This window comes from Ostrea edulis, chromosome 5 (assembly GCF_947568905.1).
Source record: "Ostrea edulis chromosome 5, xbOstEdul1.1, whole genome shotgun sequence".
NCBI classification, from domain to species: domain Eukaryota; kingdom Metazoa; phylum Mollusca; class Bivalvia; order Ostreida; family Ostreidae; genus Ostrea; species Ostrea edulis.
This window is the reverse complement of record NC_079168.1, coordinates 18673111-18689477: the sequence shown is the minus strand read 5'-3', so window position 1 is coordinate 18689477 and position 16367 is coordinate 18673111. Positions and strand designations below refer to the sequence as shown.

Here is a 16367-nt window from a genome sequence, read left to right as displayed (position 1 = left end):
TAAACTTGAAATCACAGAATTTTTTCCAAATCAATAACATTAAAACATATGACTTTTCAACACTATACACGACCATTCCTCACGATAAATTAAAGACTAGACTTTTTGACATCATAGACAGTTGCTTCTTCAACAAAAACGGAAAACGGAAATATTCATATCTAGTGATCAGTCATTCAAAAACTTACTTTGTTAAACACCACTCTGATTCCACGCACAAGTACTCTGAAGTTGAAATAAAAAATATGCTAGAGTTCCTCATTGGTCTTTGGTGATCAGGTCTTCCAACAGTCTGTTGGAATTCCCATTAGCACGAATTGTGCTCCTTTGTTAGCTGACCTGTTTTTATATTCATATGAAGCAGAATTTATTCAAAACTTCTACGTGAGAATAAAAAATATCTCGCTGTGGCCTTCAATTCGACTTTTAGATATATCGATGACGTTTTGTCTATTAACATCTTTCATTCATATGTCGATTTGATATATCGCTGTGAGCTCGAAATAAAGGACACCACAGAGTCATCCACTTTTGCTTCATACTTAGATATTTTATTGATAGTAGACATTAACGGGAAACTGACAACTCAACTGTATGACAAACGGGATGATTTCAGCTTCTCCATCGTCAACTTCCTATATTTGTGTAGCAATATTCTATTATCACCTACATATGGTGTTTATATATCTCAACTGATGCGATACGCAAGAGCTTGTTCTGCGTATAGTCAGTTTTTAAATCGAGGTAAGCTACTGACAAACAAGTTGATGGTACAGGGATTTCAACAGTCTCGATTGAAGTCAGCATTTCGCAAATTCTATGATCGTTATAACGATCTAGTTCGTCAATACAACCTCGCATTGGGTCAAATCCTGTCAGACGTGTTTCATACCGATTGTTAAGCCGTTCTTGGCACACTGATTTTGACTGCGGATAACTCCGTTTACCTGATCAGGATATGGGGCTCACGGCGAGTGTGACCGGTCAACAGGGGATGCTTACTCCTCCTAGGCACCTGATCCCACCTCTGGTGTGTCCAGGGGTCCGTGTTTGCCCAACTATCTATTTTGTATTGCTTATAGGAGTTATGAGATTGATCACTGTTCGTTATCTTCACCTTGCATGTACAACCGACCAATCAACGTAGCGACCGGCAAGAAACTACCAGCTATGAGACAATTATTATAAATACCATAAGATTTGTTGATTTTCCAAATGTATCGTTAAGATTTATAAATAAATGAAAAACTTCTTATTTTACCTTCGTCGTCAATCTTGAAATTTTACCAATGTTATGCATAAACAGATGTGATCTAGTTCCAGGTCTACAGCCAGCGATCATCGGAAAAAAATTATGTTTGGGATAGCTGGAGCTATTTCACTTTTGGTAAATATACCTAGATGCATTACTAACCACCAATTCGCTGTAATGAAAAATAATGAATATGTGTGTCATTTAATTATCAATTCATTTGAAGACAGATATATTTTTCATGTTCAAAACTGTTGCAACGCATCCATGCATTACATTTTAGTTGCCATCTCTCGGACTCCTCGCTGAAAGCATTGCTGTTCGACATGACGCCACTTTCTCTCATAAGCAGATAGATCTCCTTTTCAGTAGTATTACGATGGTGCATTTGTCCTTCAGTACGAACCTCTTGATCTGGCGTTGGTTGATGATCGCCTCGTCAGTAATATTTGCGGCTGTAGGATTATTTACTGCTACCACAATACAGCGAAGATCAAAATTATTGCATGTTATCGTATGTATTACCAGTTAGCAATTCACGAACTCCAAATCAATGACACATACTCTATACAGCTTTTTTTAAAAGGTAATTTCTCAGCATAAATCGGTTTTAAATATGGTTGTTTAAATTGGAGTAAGCTTTGCAATATGCGCTGGCACTTGATAACACAAGCATATACTCAGTGTAGTTTTATTTTCACAACTTTGACCTACAGTGAAGATATATATAGCTTATAAATCTTGTGCTCGAAAGTGAATTCTCATTGAAAATGTTGCATGTATAGTTCATCCAAAATTATCAATAATTTTGATAGAATTGATTTTTTGATCCCAAAATTGTTCTAAGTTTCTTAAAATTCTGTATACGAAACCCTAGGAATTTAAAATACTGAAACATTATTCTAAACCTTGATTAATTTCCATCCCCTTGCTGAGGGAATCTAGTATCTGTAAAGTCTTGTGACAAAAGTAAGCTTCCAAACAAAATTTCTCCCTTTCTATTCTTCTATGTATATGTAAAACGTATATCTAATATTCAATCCAAACATTAATGCTCTTACTAAATTATCATATATTCGCAGTAGTTGGTCATAACATTATTATAGATAATGACACAACTGTTGACATTTCAAGACTTAATATTAATGGTGTGCATTACATGGAATTTTAAAAGGAAATTGCTTGAAGTGAAAGGTATGAAAAAGATTATTATTACTAATGTAATCCAAAAATATCTCCTTACTTCATGTACATATACATATGAATGCTTATATCAGTGTTTCTATACGGATTTGCAGGCTTTGGGACTGAACTGCTTTTCAGTGTGTACAGTATGTGGTGTGACTGGATGGTGGATTGCTGTGCATGTATCGGTAAATATATTACATGTAAAGTATGGCAAATAGTTGGAGGATGTTAAAATACACTATTCTATACTCATCATATTTTTCAGAAATGTTTTGCTTAACATTTTATTAGAATCTGAAAGTATTTTCAAGAAATTAATCTTATGTAAATCTGTTTATACTAAATATTCCATTGGCGTTAATATCATCAAACTGAGAAAAGATCTTTTCTTCTCTCATTTCTTATTATAGAGTTTTTCACCATATGATGACTACGGTTTATGGTACGGAATCCTTTACTCTTACATGATATCTGCCTATGATGTATCAATATATGGAGCCTTGAACAGCCTTTATAATACAGTACGTATTGTTAACTTTCACATTAATCAGGATATTCACGTATATCACATCACAGTATATCAATGTATATTTCTGTGTTGCAGCTCCAGTGTTGTGGATATTCTTCCGTTTTTGATAACACCGTTTACTATGAAGATAGTACTGGGTCTAATAAGGTTATTAGTCTCGGTCAATCCCTCTTCTGTTGTGCCTCAAACCCAATCACCAAAGATTACAATTATGATATGACGTGCACAATATTCAATGAAGTAAGTAGTGCCTAACTTGAATTTAATGAATTGCTGAATGTATGTACATATACTTTGCAATCGGGATATATCTCTGTATTTTCTATTGTTTGCTTACATGTAGGCTATGCTTTACAACTTGTTCTATAATAATAGTGTTTTCTTTTCATAAAATAAATTAGGTTTAGTGCTTTTATGTAATTTAAAATTTATTTCTTTGAATTGAATTGCAAATGCCCTTAAATATAAATACATTTAGTCCGAATTTAAATTTATGAAAGTTTAATTTTTGCTTGTGTGTGTGGTGTGATTTTTTTTTTTGTTGGTTTCATTCATATTGAGAAGTCCCCAGCTGTAGGTGAAGTATCACGAATTTAGACCTTATGGCAGTTTTAAAACAACCAGAAACACTTTAATTAATTCATGCTTGATGATATTTGATTTGCAACTTCAGACATGTCTCAGCAAACTAACAGCGAAACTTGGGGATTACAGTATTCCATTTTACGTGCTGATGTCATTTTCTTTAATATTAGTGGTAAGTATTAGAGGGTGAGTACTTTGATACATAAGTACTCCCTACAAACGCGTATTGTCATTATTGTAATGTAAAACTTATACGGTACCAATTTTGATGCACCAGATGCGCTTTTCGACAAATAATGTCTCTTCAGTGATGCTCAACCGAAATGCTTGAAATCCGAAATAACAATGAAGAGTTAGAGCTATTATAGCCAAAAACAGCGTGCCAAAAAAGTGGAGTCAAATGTAAATAATGAAATGTCTGTTACCTACATGTATATACCGTGCATGAATCTGTTACTCAAACTCCATTTGTAAAGTACAATGCATATCATTTCATAAAGGTGGAGACACTCGTATGAATCCAAAGCATCATGTTGTTATAAGCCTTTAATTAGAAAACAATTTACAGCGAATTTTATAAAAGATATTTTCTTTACAATGAGTAATGGATGATTTAAACGTTGATATCGATGCCGATAATAGTTTGGGAGTGTTTACCAAAAGATAAAAGAGATATTTTTCTTTGCTATAATGTTGAACAATGTAATGATAAAATTTCACGAAGATAAATATGAGTCATGATACCACATTTGAAATTCGTTCTGTTGTTGTGGACAATTTTGTTGGTTTGGGAGTGGGGGTTAATACCAATGCATGCATATCTAGGAATCGCTCTACTTTCAATCTAATTGAAATCAGATCCTAGAATAGGCTCACAATCGCTACAATATATACGGCGCGGATTTAAGAAGTCTGACTTTAATTAGATTGCTCTATCTTTTTTCCGTCTGTCCGTTCAAACATTTAGGGTAACTAGTTTTAATTGCAGTAATTGTTCAATTCATTCGAAGTTTTGTCATACAAGTATCATGCTGTAGAGTAGAGAATTCCAAGTTTACTATAACATTTTCATTCATCACTAACGAAATTTTCCACAATGATACAGGCACGTTGAAGGTGTATACTATACTAGCGGAAAAAAGAAACTGCATTGTAAAATTTAGTATGTTTCTATATTCATTGTTTATATTTATAAAATCTAAACATTCGATAAAGGCGATGTTTTTTTTAACAATATCGGATAGTACCCGACTCAGATGCACGGACTTTTCATGGTTAGTGAACACATATTGAAGTGTTCGTACGCACAACTTTTACTGGCGAATACTGTTTGGGATAAGAAGTGTAAAAGGTTTGTTTGGACACTATTCGTTGAGGAAAACACTTTAGTTTTGACAAAATTTACCCTTCTGTCATGCCATGACTCAGCGAAAACCTACGTAATCGTTCTGCTGGGATGCTTCAAGCTGGAATGGCACAAAATATCGTAGTAAGACATTTTGGAGTTCATCGGAACACCATCCAGTCGTTATGGAGACGTTTCCAACAATCTGGTAACACTCGGGATCAACCAAGTTCTGGGCGTCCTCGTGTGACGTCGCGTCGACTAGACAACCACATTAGACTTTTGCACCTGAGAAATCGTTTCCAGACAGCAAGTTTGACTGCTCGTAGCATTCCTGGACTTCGATCAATCAGTCCAAGAACTGTGCGTAATCGTCTGCGCGAGCACAACATCAGACCAAGACGTCCAGCGGTGCGCCCAATACTGCTTCAACGTCATTGTATCGCTAGACTAGCGTGGTGCAGACGATATCTGCGATTCCGAATACAGGACTGGGCCAATATTCTGTTCACTGATGAATCCAGATTTCATTTGGATAGCAATGAAGGCCGTTGTAGAGTGTATCGTCGCGTTGGGGAGTTGTACCAGGAAGCTTGTTATGTAACGTCGACAATTCGGTGGAGGTAGCGGTAGCGTTATGGTGTGGGGTGGAATAACAGCACGTGGAAGGACCCCTCTACAAATTGTCAATGGAAATCTCACCGGCGTACGCTATCGAGACGAAATTATTCAGCGCCATGTGATACCCTTCATACAGAGACAGCAAAATCACATCACTCTGTAGCAAGACAACGCAAGACCACATGCTGTACGTGTAGTCAGGGACTTTTTTTGTTCAACAGAATGTCGATGTCTTGCCTTGGCCAGCTGTTTCCCCCGATTTATCGCCGATCGAGCACGTCTGAGATGAAATGGAACGACGTCTACGCCGTTTACCAAATCAGCCAGTGACATTGGCTGATTTAGGCCAGGCTATAACTACCATCTGGAACAACATCCCTCAAGCATTTCTGAACACTTTAGTGGCATCAATGAGTCGCCGTTGCCAAGCATGTGTGAATGCAAATGGTGGTCACACGCGTTATCAACTTTGCTAATTCAAGTTCGAATACCAGTGTCTTTTGAGTGTGCTGAAATTGACGTTATTCGACGTTAACATTAATGGAAAATGAAATTTTGTAACGAATACATTTGTTAACAGTATTACAAAAAATAAAATTTGTTCATTGTTATTTGTTTTGTATTATTTTTTCATATATTAAATAACGCGCAGTTTCTTTTTCCCGCTAGTATAGTATAAAGGGGTAGATCTATACAACTTATCATTCGTCATGTACGAAATCAAAGGGGGACGTCTATATGTTCATTAGCCGGGGCATCTACATAATTATGACCGCTTAAGGCCATAGCAGTGAAGGTTCTTTAACGTTCCGAGACCTAACCTGACACGGGACCTCTGTTTTAAAGTCTCATCTTCAAGACCCCTAACTTTGGCTTCTAATTCCGGGTGCTAGGCTAGAGAACAGTCACTACCTCTTGAAAGTCTTAGGTGAAAGGTGAATATAACGAACAGTGATGAACTCCTATAAGCAATACAAAATATAGAGTTGGGCAAACACGAACCCCTAGACACGCTAGAGGTGTGACGCGGCGCCGGTATAGAGAATGGAACCAAGGATCTCCTGATTGAGAAGCAAGCACCCTAACTAATCACTAGAATACCTCAATCAGTCGCTTGGTTTTTTGTTCGTTTGTTTTTGTATTTTTTTTTACTTTGAGATATTACAAAGATGTATACACCTAAGTCATGCAAATTCTCAAGTTTTCACACATTACTGAAACTTTTCTCAAAGCTGAGATAAGTACCTTTAATTCCAGTCAGATTTGACATTGACAAGTTTTTGGAAAAACCTACATGTTATTAGGCATTTTTTCAACTTTATTGAAAATATGCACCTTTATTTCACGCACTTTATATGATACAAACCACCTAACTGATGATTACAATAAGATTAGTATTCTTGGTGCGATGTTGTATGCCCAGTCTAATGTGTCAGACAACTCTATGTACATGTTTCAAACTTTTTGAATGCTATACTACATGGTAAATGTCGTAATTTGCACTTTAGAATGGGTAGTACCTTCAGATCTAAAAGAGCATTTCTTTTTTACTTTTTCAGGTAATGCTGATAGTATTGCTTGGAGTACTTATCTGGTATGACGAGCCCTTCGCTGTTGACCATGTTATAATCAAATTAAAAAACATTGGAAATCAGAGAAGGTATGTCGGCACTTGTATCCAAATATAAAAAAAAATGTACATGTACATACTAGTAATTGATTTTATTGGTTATACTTAAGAATAACGCAGAGTCCAGATTCATGTCGTGTGTGTTTACTTATATTTTCTCAGGAAACATAATGAATGCATTTTATGCAACACCGTTTTGCTATATCTAGTGTTGTTTTAGCATTTGTACATGTTTTATTGGCTGGGCTATTTTGTACACATTACATGCATGTGACTAGTCAGCCTGATTCAACTCTTAACTTTATTAGTCAAGTTTCTGATTTAAGCCCAGCCAATTGATTGTTTTGTATGCAATTTTAGTTTCTAGTCATCTGTTAGTTTAATAAATGAGAAATTCACGCAATGGTATTCTTTCTTATCATTTCATATGTAATGTTCAGCAAAAGAAGCTGCGATTTACCATATTATTTTTTCTCTCACATTCTTTGGACAAGATTGTGGATATCAATGTATTTGTTTTGAATTCCTTTCTACTATAGGAAAAAGAAGAAAACTGTTGACTTGAATGAGGTATCAGCAACAATAACACAACAAATTCCAGAAGAAAAGGCACAAATCACAGAACAAACGGCGAAATCAAACGACAACAGGATGAAAAATCGAAACAATAAAGTGGGGCCTCTTTCATCTAATCTTGATAGTGAACAAACTGTTCCGAACAATACCACAAACCAACCAGCTGACTCTATCACAGAAATAGAATCAGAAACTAACTTTGCAAATCAATCCATGATCAACGAAAGTCAATCTAAAGATAATGACAATTTAAATGGGGAATAAAACGTCCTAAACGGATAAAATTGTATATCAATTCAATTAAAAAGACTAGCAATAGTAAGAGAGAGTGACCAGAAACTAATATAAAATTAATGACGTTGAAGAATGGATTCTCGTAGGAATTAAGACAAATTAAAAGATACGGACCAAATGGGTATAATTATATATTTTCTTTACTTTTAAAACACATGGGTAACGGCGTTACACTCATGATTGTCACACTTGCACTTTTGTAACATTTAACACTAAAATGGATTTTAGGGTACCTGAATATGGTACTATAATTTCGACATAATCAGCTGAGTAGTAAAGTATCGCTTTTATCCCCTGTTGATAAAACTGAAAGTAATGACGGTTGTCACCAGCAGAACAATACACGTATTAAGGCTTTTTGTCATTTTATACCTTAGTAAATTTTGTATGAAAAGTTTATAAAGGTTGTTTTATAAATAAAATACGTTAAGTATAGAATATTGATTAATGTGCAAAATACTAAATATATGTATTGGGATTGTCTTACTGAATCAGCTATATGAAGTAGTCTGGTTCTGGTTTGTACAAATAAAGAAATATTTAACAAATTGTTATACCTTTTTAATTTAAAAATATAGACTGGACTTTTTGGATCAATCATCTGAGTCTACTGGGGATCTTTATTTTATGTGTATCGATTTCCCGAGCTCTATCTAATCAATGGTCAACCTTTTCGGGTATCGGTTTTCCTTGCGCTCTATCTAATGTAGGTGGAAAGGATAACGCTTTAGAGACCGGAAACCATTGCGTCTACAGACGGATGGACAGACAGCCCGATTCCAGTACACCCCCACAACTTTGTTGCGAGGGTATATAAACTACTTTAAAAGTTTAAGTTAATAATCAATGATACATGCAAGTTTTAAAATATTGAACCTAAGGGCAATAACTCTGTTTTTATTGATTTCTTTATAAAGTCTATTAAGCGATAGATTTCCTTTTTGTATATTTTTGTAAAGAAACAGTTTCATGAAATTGTTATGAATGCTATTATATCGTCATAACCAGTTGTTTTGAAATTTTGATAACACTGTTTAAAGAGAATTGCAAATTTCTGACGGTGATATATGATTCTGTATATGTATGTCTCACATCTTAAAACGTGTCATGACCAATATATTTTATTTGATAATTTGTTAGTTTTAACTTTGATAAATGGAAATAAATACACTTTTTAAACTTGTATCTGATAAAACTCCGAGCATGGAGTTATCTTAAGATTAAATAATTTATAAATAATAAAATAATGAAAAATAATATATGTACATAAATGAAAACAATAACAATAAAGTATATAATAATAAATAAAGAAAAAAACATTTTAAAAGAACAAGAATAAATAAATAAATAATGTGGACCAACTCAAAACAACCCCAAAGAATATATGCAGTATAGGAAATCAAATCAACATCAGACATTCCCGTGCTGATCATGTCTAGGGTAGATGTGTAAAATAAAAAAATAAAACATTAAATCACGGAAACTAATAAATGGGTTTTACACATAAGCATTTGGATATGTTGGACGCTTATCGCGTTATCTGATTGGCTTGTGTCATCTTTTAAAAATATACTTCAGATACAAGCAAGGTGAAGATAACGAACAGTGATCAATCTCATAACTCCTACAAGCAATACAAAATAGATAGTTCGGCAAACACGGACCCCTGGACACACCAAAGTTGGGATCAGGTGCCTAGCAGGAGTAAGCATCCCCTGTTGACCGGTGATGAAACGGAGTTATCCGCAGTCAAAATCAGTGTGCCAATATATACAATAATATACCAGATTGCAATGTTTAGGTAGCTCTCCAAAGTAACTGGAGGTGTCCATTCAGCAAATCATGTGTACATGTGTAGCATGCAGCTGGGATTGTTTATATCAACTGATATGTTTAAAATGCAGTAGAATAGGTATTTAATCCAAAATATATTTTCATTTGTTAAACATTGCTCGATTGATGCTTTTGACGTCTCCGTATCTTTCCTCTTTTATTTGTTTTATCCCCCTTGAGATGTTTGATTATGTAGGCACGTATCGTGTCATAACAGAAATTACAATGGCTTGATTTAGATGGACCCCCACCACCTTTTCGCCACATTTACAAAATAATGTGAGTAAAACTCAATATATTTAAACCCAAAATGGCTGTATCTATAGGTAAGCTACTGAAATAACATACTCTTGACGACTTATTTAAGGTATTAGTATAAATTCAGGGGGTTCAATAATAGTTATTTTATTTTCAAAACATTGCATGTATATATAAGCTTCTCGAATATACTACCCGGAAGTCTTAAATTACTGTTACGCAAGCGCACTGCGTTCTGGATCAAGAAAAGATAACTCGTGTTCTCGGATTGGCCAATCCGATATATATTTCAAACTTCTGATTACCGATCACTAAATTCCAGAACATACAACCCGTGATCATCACTGACAATAGGAAACCTAATCCGCACTGCTTTGATCTCTATTCCGTAAATTAAGTTATACATTGTCGATTACATCACATACGGATAATGCACGTCGATTACACAACATATGGACAATGCACGTATATATTCGTTCTGAAATACTGCGAAAATTTTAATGTCAACTAAAAGATCCGTCACTTTTACTTCTAAAAATTGTCATACTGCCCCAGAAGTGTGAATCCGATATTAATCCATAACAGAAATGTTTTAAAAAATCGGTTTCCCAATGTTGAAAACAAGTTATAAGAATGGGAGGGGGTCAGTGTAGGGCACATATGCATTATTTGGCTTTGGCAAACAAAACCTTCTGCGTTTGTAAACATTGATTTAAACATGGGGGAAATACACATTTTTGATAATATTTATGAGAGGTTTACATCTTCCCACAACCCCCGGAGAACACAACAAGCAGCCTACACATCGCTCAGTTATGACAGAAAGTGAAATCTGATTCTTCTGGTCATTTATAATTGTCGTTGTTGTTTTCGTTAAATTCAGTAACACGATGATCCCGTGGGAATCCAGGTTAGAATAAGTCCTCAGTACCCCTTGATTGTCGTAAGAAGCGACTAAATGGGGCGCTCCTTTGGATGATACCACAAAAACCGAGGCCCCGTGTCACGATAAAAATTCCTCCCTGCTCAAAGGCCGTAAGCGCCAAGCATAGGCCTAGATTTTGCAGTCATTCAACGGTAATGGTGACGTTTCCATATAAGTGAAAGATTCTCGAGCAGGACGATCATTCACTAAGTAACATGACGAAACCCAATAGCATAATGTGGGGCATATTCCTCACTTGCCTAAAATCGAACTAATGCAAACTCGATGAGAGGGAATACGTCCATGAGCCAAAACAGAGCTAAAAGCGTATCGGACAGTATAATGGGGTACTTGTACTGCCTCGCTAGTGAGCCAGCTTTTCTAGTGATGTGGTAGAGTGTCTCTCTTGATCACGCAAGTTAAACAATGGCGAGCGTGATCAGAACTTGGCTAAGTGAACGCTATACGTTACAAATTGGTGGCAGCGCTGGGATTCTGGTGTTTGGCGGGAGGCCTGCTTCAGGTAGAGTCTCTTCGGAGCTCTGGGTACGGACGTGGATACGTCCGGGGACGACAGTGGTTGTCGTCGGGAACGGCGGATGCCGTTACTGAGCAGGTACCAAACACTCAAAGAGGACTCACGCTAAGCTTCCCCGAGTTGGGGGGGGGGGGTGTGTGTGTAGCAGACAATATAATGGGGAACTTATACGGCCTCGTTAAAGAGCTAGCTTATCTAATGATGTGGTAGAGTCTCTCTACATCATGCAAGTTAAGCAACGGCGAGTGTGATCATCACTTGGCTGGGTGACCGCTACACGATACAAAATTAACTCCATAGATTGATTGATTGGGATTTTACGCCGTTTTTGGCAATATTTCAGCCATTTTACGGCGGTAAACTAATTGAATTGTTTGGTTGTGAGTGTTTGAGTTTTCCTGACGGCCCCCAGTGAACCTACTCTTTTTCGAATCAATTAAGATTCCAAAGCTTTAATTCAAAATGATAACATGGCATGAACTCTTCACTACCAGATCAAAATGAAGATGTTTATTACAGAGCAATAATATAAAAAAAAATGTACTTTTGTGTTCTGGATAGTTTTAAGTCTATTCCATTGCGGCTCAATCCTACCTTTATGCATTTGATTACACTATATATGTTTTTTTTCCCTTTCTTCTTCTTCTCATGTATAGAGAAGGTAATCAGGGTAAAGTATGTGCTAGGATACCCTTATCCTCCTCATCAGAAGTGTAGCAGATGTTTCTATCCATACACAGTTCACTACAACATACATCAATGTAAGCACACAGGTACACTGAATTTACATGAAGAGGCTTCGTTTTCATTTGACATGCTCAAGTATTACTGTTCCAAAAACTTTATAGTGGCTTCCTTACATATTCCTATGAAAGGTTTAGTGCACCTCATGGCCTTGTCGGCGCGGGTTCGAATCCCGCTCGCGCCGGTAAGTGAGAAAGTATCCCAGTTTACTTTTGGGAAGGTCGGTGATCTCTTCCCAGGTACATTGTATATGGGTTCTCTCTTCCACCAAAACAAAAACAAAAAAACTGGGCGCTACCATATAACTGAGAAATTGTTGAGTGTGGTGGAAAACATCAATCAATCAATCGTGGCCTTGTTCTAGCTCATTGGACCTCATTAAATCACACACCAGAATTTACACTTTATGATGTTTCTATTTACACTTTATGATGTTTCTACTAACATTTTCACATTTCTTTTAAATGTTGATATAAAGGGTAGTATATTTTCTATTGTTAATATATACGCTCCCAATACGAGATTTTTTCAAGAATTTAAAAAGTTTTATTTCAAAAATTGTTTAAATGACAACACAATTCTCTGTGGAGATTTCAACTGTCAATTAAATGATAAACATGACAAAAGTCTAACATGGTGTGATGCTGATAATAATCCAAAAAGTCGGATAGATTATGTTTTCATTAATGATAACTTTTGTCCCAAATTTAGCGGAATGATAATAAGAAAAATTCCAGGCACTCACTCCAAGGGATCTCGAATGTCTGATCATAGATTTTTAAAATTTCACTTTATAATTTCAAACGATAAGAGAGGACCAGGGTACTGGAAATTAAACGAATTAAAAACGTCATAAACAACATTGACAATTCATTAAACCCAATTGATAAATGGGAACAAATTAAACGCGCAGTAAAAGAATTTTCGATAATTTTTTCAATATTTAAACAAAGATCGGTTAAAAAAAGGATTAAAGCAATTGAGGAAGAAATTGAAAAATTAGAAACTGGGAGACCCGAAGACTTAAATTACAAAAAACTTAAAACTCTAGAAGCAGAGCTAGATTGTATTTATGATGAAAAATCTAAAGGCGCACAAATAAGATCAAAAGCTAAATGGATAGAAAATGGAGAGAAAAGTACTTCTTATTTCTTAAACTTAGAAAAACAGCATCAATTCTCAAATGTCATTACAGAAATTCTAAACTCAAACAATAAAAAGATAAACAAACCTAATAAAATATATGGGGAAATGGTTTATTTTTATCAAAATTTATATGCTAGTAAAAACTTAGATGATGAAATCATTGACAGTTATTTGTCGGAAGTAAATATACCACTATTAAGTGATGAAAATAAAGACATGTTGGAACTTTTCCCAACTTTCGAAGAATGTACGGAGGCGGTTTCTAATATGAAAAGTGATAAATCACCTGGTCTCGATGGTTTGCCTAATGAATTTTACCAAATTTTCTGGAATGAAATTGGACCATATTTTTATTATGCTCTAAAAGAGATTTTTAACAATTAAACAATGACACATACTCAAAGATTATCAGTAATATCATTGGTTTTTAAAAAGGGAGCAAAGAATCAACTTAAAAATTATAGACCGATAAGTTTGACAAATACTGACTATAAAATAATTGCCATTATTTTTGCTAAAAGACTGCAAAAAGTATAATTAATGAAAACCAAACTGCTTATATTAAAGGACGAATATTACTATTATTAGATTTTGAAAAAACATTCGATTCTGTGGAATGGAATTTTCTTTTTAAAGTGTTGAATAAATTCAATATAGGAAATAATTTTATCAAATGGACTAAAATTCTATATACAGAACCAATCTTTAAAATGAAAAATAATGGATGGCTTTCTAAAATATGCTCGATGACAAGGGGGATTAGACAAGGGTGTCCCCTATCAGCCCTCCTTTTTCTTTTTGTAGCAGAAATCTTAGCGATTAGAATAAAAAACAATAACAGCATTAACGGTGTTGTGATAAATAATTCTGAAATAAAGAGTATACAGCACGCAGACGATTTAACAGTTGCGGTAAATAATGAAATTTCTATGAAAAATGCCCTAGATGAAATAAATAAATTCTGTGAAAGTGCTGGCTTTAAAATTAATATCAACAAAACTGAATGTATTTTGCTTGGAAGATTGAAAAATTAGTTTGAAGAACTTTCTGGTATTAGAGTTACAAGTAAAGCGGTGACGTGACTAGGCATTTTTTTAGGTCATGATAAAGAAGAATGTTACAATAAAAATTGGATGAGAATATATAATGAAATGGAAAAAGTGTTTGAATCCTGGAAAAGAAGAAAATTAACACTTTTTGGCAAAGCATGCATTATAAATACACTTGCCATTTCAAAATTAACATATGTATCGTCAATTCTATGTCTTCCTGATAAAGATTTTATGAAAAAAGTACAACGATTAATCTTTAATTTCATTTGGGAGTCTTACTTGAAATTTTAAATAATTATTGTAGAAAACTTAACTTTGATATATACTATATGTTAAAATGTTCAACTACTGATGTGGGGAATTTAAACAAAACTAAATTACCACTATTTTATAAAGAAATGCTGTGTTGCTTTAATGAATGTAAAAGCGAACTTAACTTTGATAAAAGATTACCTGATGATATTTTACAACAACCATTATGGAATAACACAAATCTGAAATATAAAGGAAAACCCATTTTCTTCGATAATTGGGCGAGATCTGGTATCTTATATGTTAGTGATTTATTTGATGATGGAATTTTTAAACCGCTAGAACATTATTCAAACATTAATGACAAATCTAACTGGCTATGTGAATACAAAATTATTATGACAATCACGAGAAAAATTCGAGGACTAAACGATTTTTCAAATTCAAGCTGTGTAAATAAACAAAATGTCACTAATTTTAACTTCCTTCTTTTATTTACCAATATACTTAAAACATCAAGTAATCTTTTTTATAAAAATTTAGTTGAAAAAAAGTTTTGCAAACCCAATTTTCAGGCATTACTGTCTGAAGAATTCAGAATATTCGGTGATTCTAATTGGATAAACATTTATAAATGTAAAATTAAAGATTTGAAAGACAAACAGATAGCGGAATTGAGTTATAAGTTATTGAATAACATATTATGTAATAATGCATATATTAGCAAATGGAAAAAAGATGTAAAGAATGAATGTACACATTGTAAGCAAGTTGAGACTACAAAACATCTGATTTACGAGTGTGATAATGTTTTAAATATATGGAACACTGTTAGCAGTTATCTATCCTTCAAAGTTCAATGGAAACACATTGTTGTTGGGTTTTTTCTAGAACAAAATGATAAAACCAAATCCTTAAATTTACTTATTACTTATATAGCCTACAGAATATACAAACATAAAATGTAGATTAGATTCTTTAAGTGAAACGACTTTTAATATGTATAATCATGTTAAAAAATCATTATGTTTCTATACATCAGTATTGAAGTATATAAATGCAAAAGAGCATAAATTTTTTGAACATCTTTGTAAATTAATGTAACTTGACTGCTGTGAAGAGACCAGTATAAACTATCCTTAAATATTTATCATTATAACTATACATATATGATATTTTTATGATTTCGAAAAATATTTGATATTATGTATTTTCATATAAATTATATATATGCCTTATATAAAACAATATTATAATAAAATACATTCAATCCAATGGGCCCCTGGCACCATTGGTGAGAATTAAGAGGGAGTATCCGAGGATATTTTATCCCAAATAGTATGTATACTTTTTAATAAATGATGAAAATTCAAAAAAAAACAAAAAACAAAAAAACATTTTCACATTTCTCAACTTATATACCCTTGAAATGGGACAAAACTTTCTTCAGCACAACGGCAAAAATCGTTTTCCTTTTTCATTCTTTATTACGTTTAGCCAACTGACTTATGAGTGTTATTTAGAATCATTAGTATACATATATGTAATTAGAATCATTAGTATACATATATGTAATTAGAATCATCAGTATAAATATAT

General features: G+C 34.1%; 1 protein-coding gene across 2 annotated transcripts in view; it reads left to right on the top strand.

The window, feature by feature from the left end:
- Nucleotides 1-8569, top strand: part of LOC125650945 (uncharacterized) — a 69645-nt gene extending 61076 nt beyond the window's left edge. The window contains exons 31-38 of one of the 2 annotated variants that reach the window (XM_048879520.2): nucleotides 1318-1387; nucleotides 1536-1766; nucleotides 2551-2625; nucleotides 2851-2961; nucleotides 3045-3209; nucleotides 3643-3726; nucleotides 7080-7180; nucleotides 7690-8569. In XM_048879520.2, the coding sequence (XP_048735477.2) occupies nucleotides 1318-1387; nucleotides 1536-1766; nucleotides 2551-2625; nucleotides 2851-2961; nucleotides 3045-3209; nucleotides 3643-3726; nucleotides 7080-7180; nucleotides 7690-7990 (1138 nt within the window). In that variant the 3' untranslated portion in view covers nucleotides 7991-8569. Of the gene's footprint in view, nucleotides 1-1317; nucleotides 1388-1535; nucleotides 1767-2550; nucleotides 2626-2850; nucleotides 2962-3044; nucleotides 3210-3642; nucleotides 3727-7079; nucleotides 7181-7689 lie in introns of those variants that run through there. The other variant, XM_048879522.2, reaches the window with a different exon arrangement.
- The last annotated feature ends 7798 nt before the right edge of the window (nucleotides 8570-16367 follow it).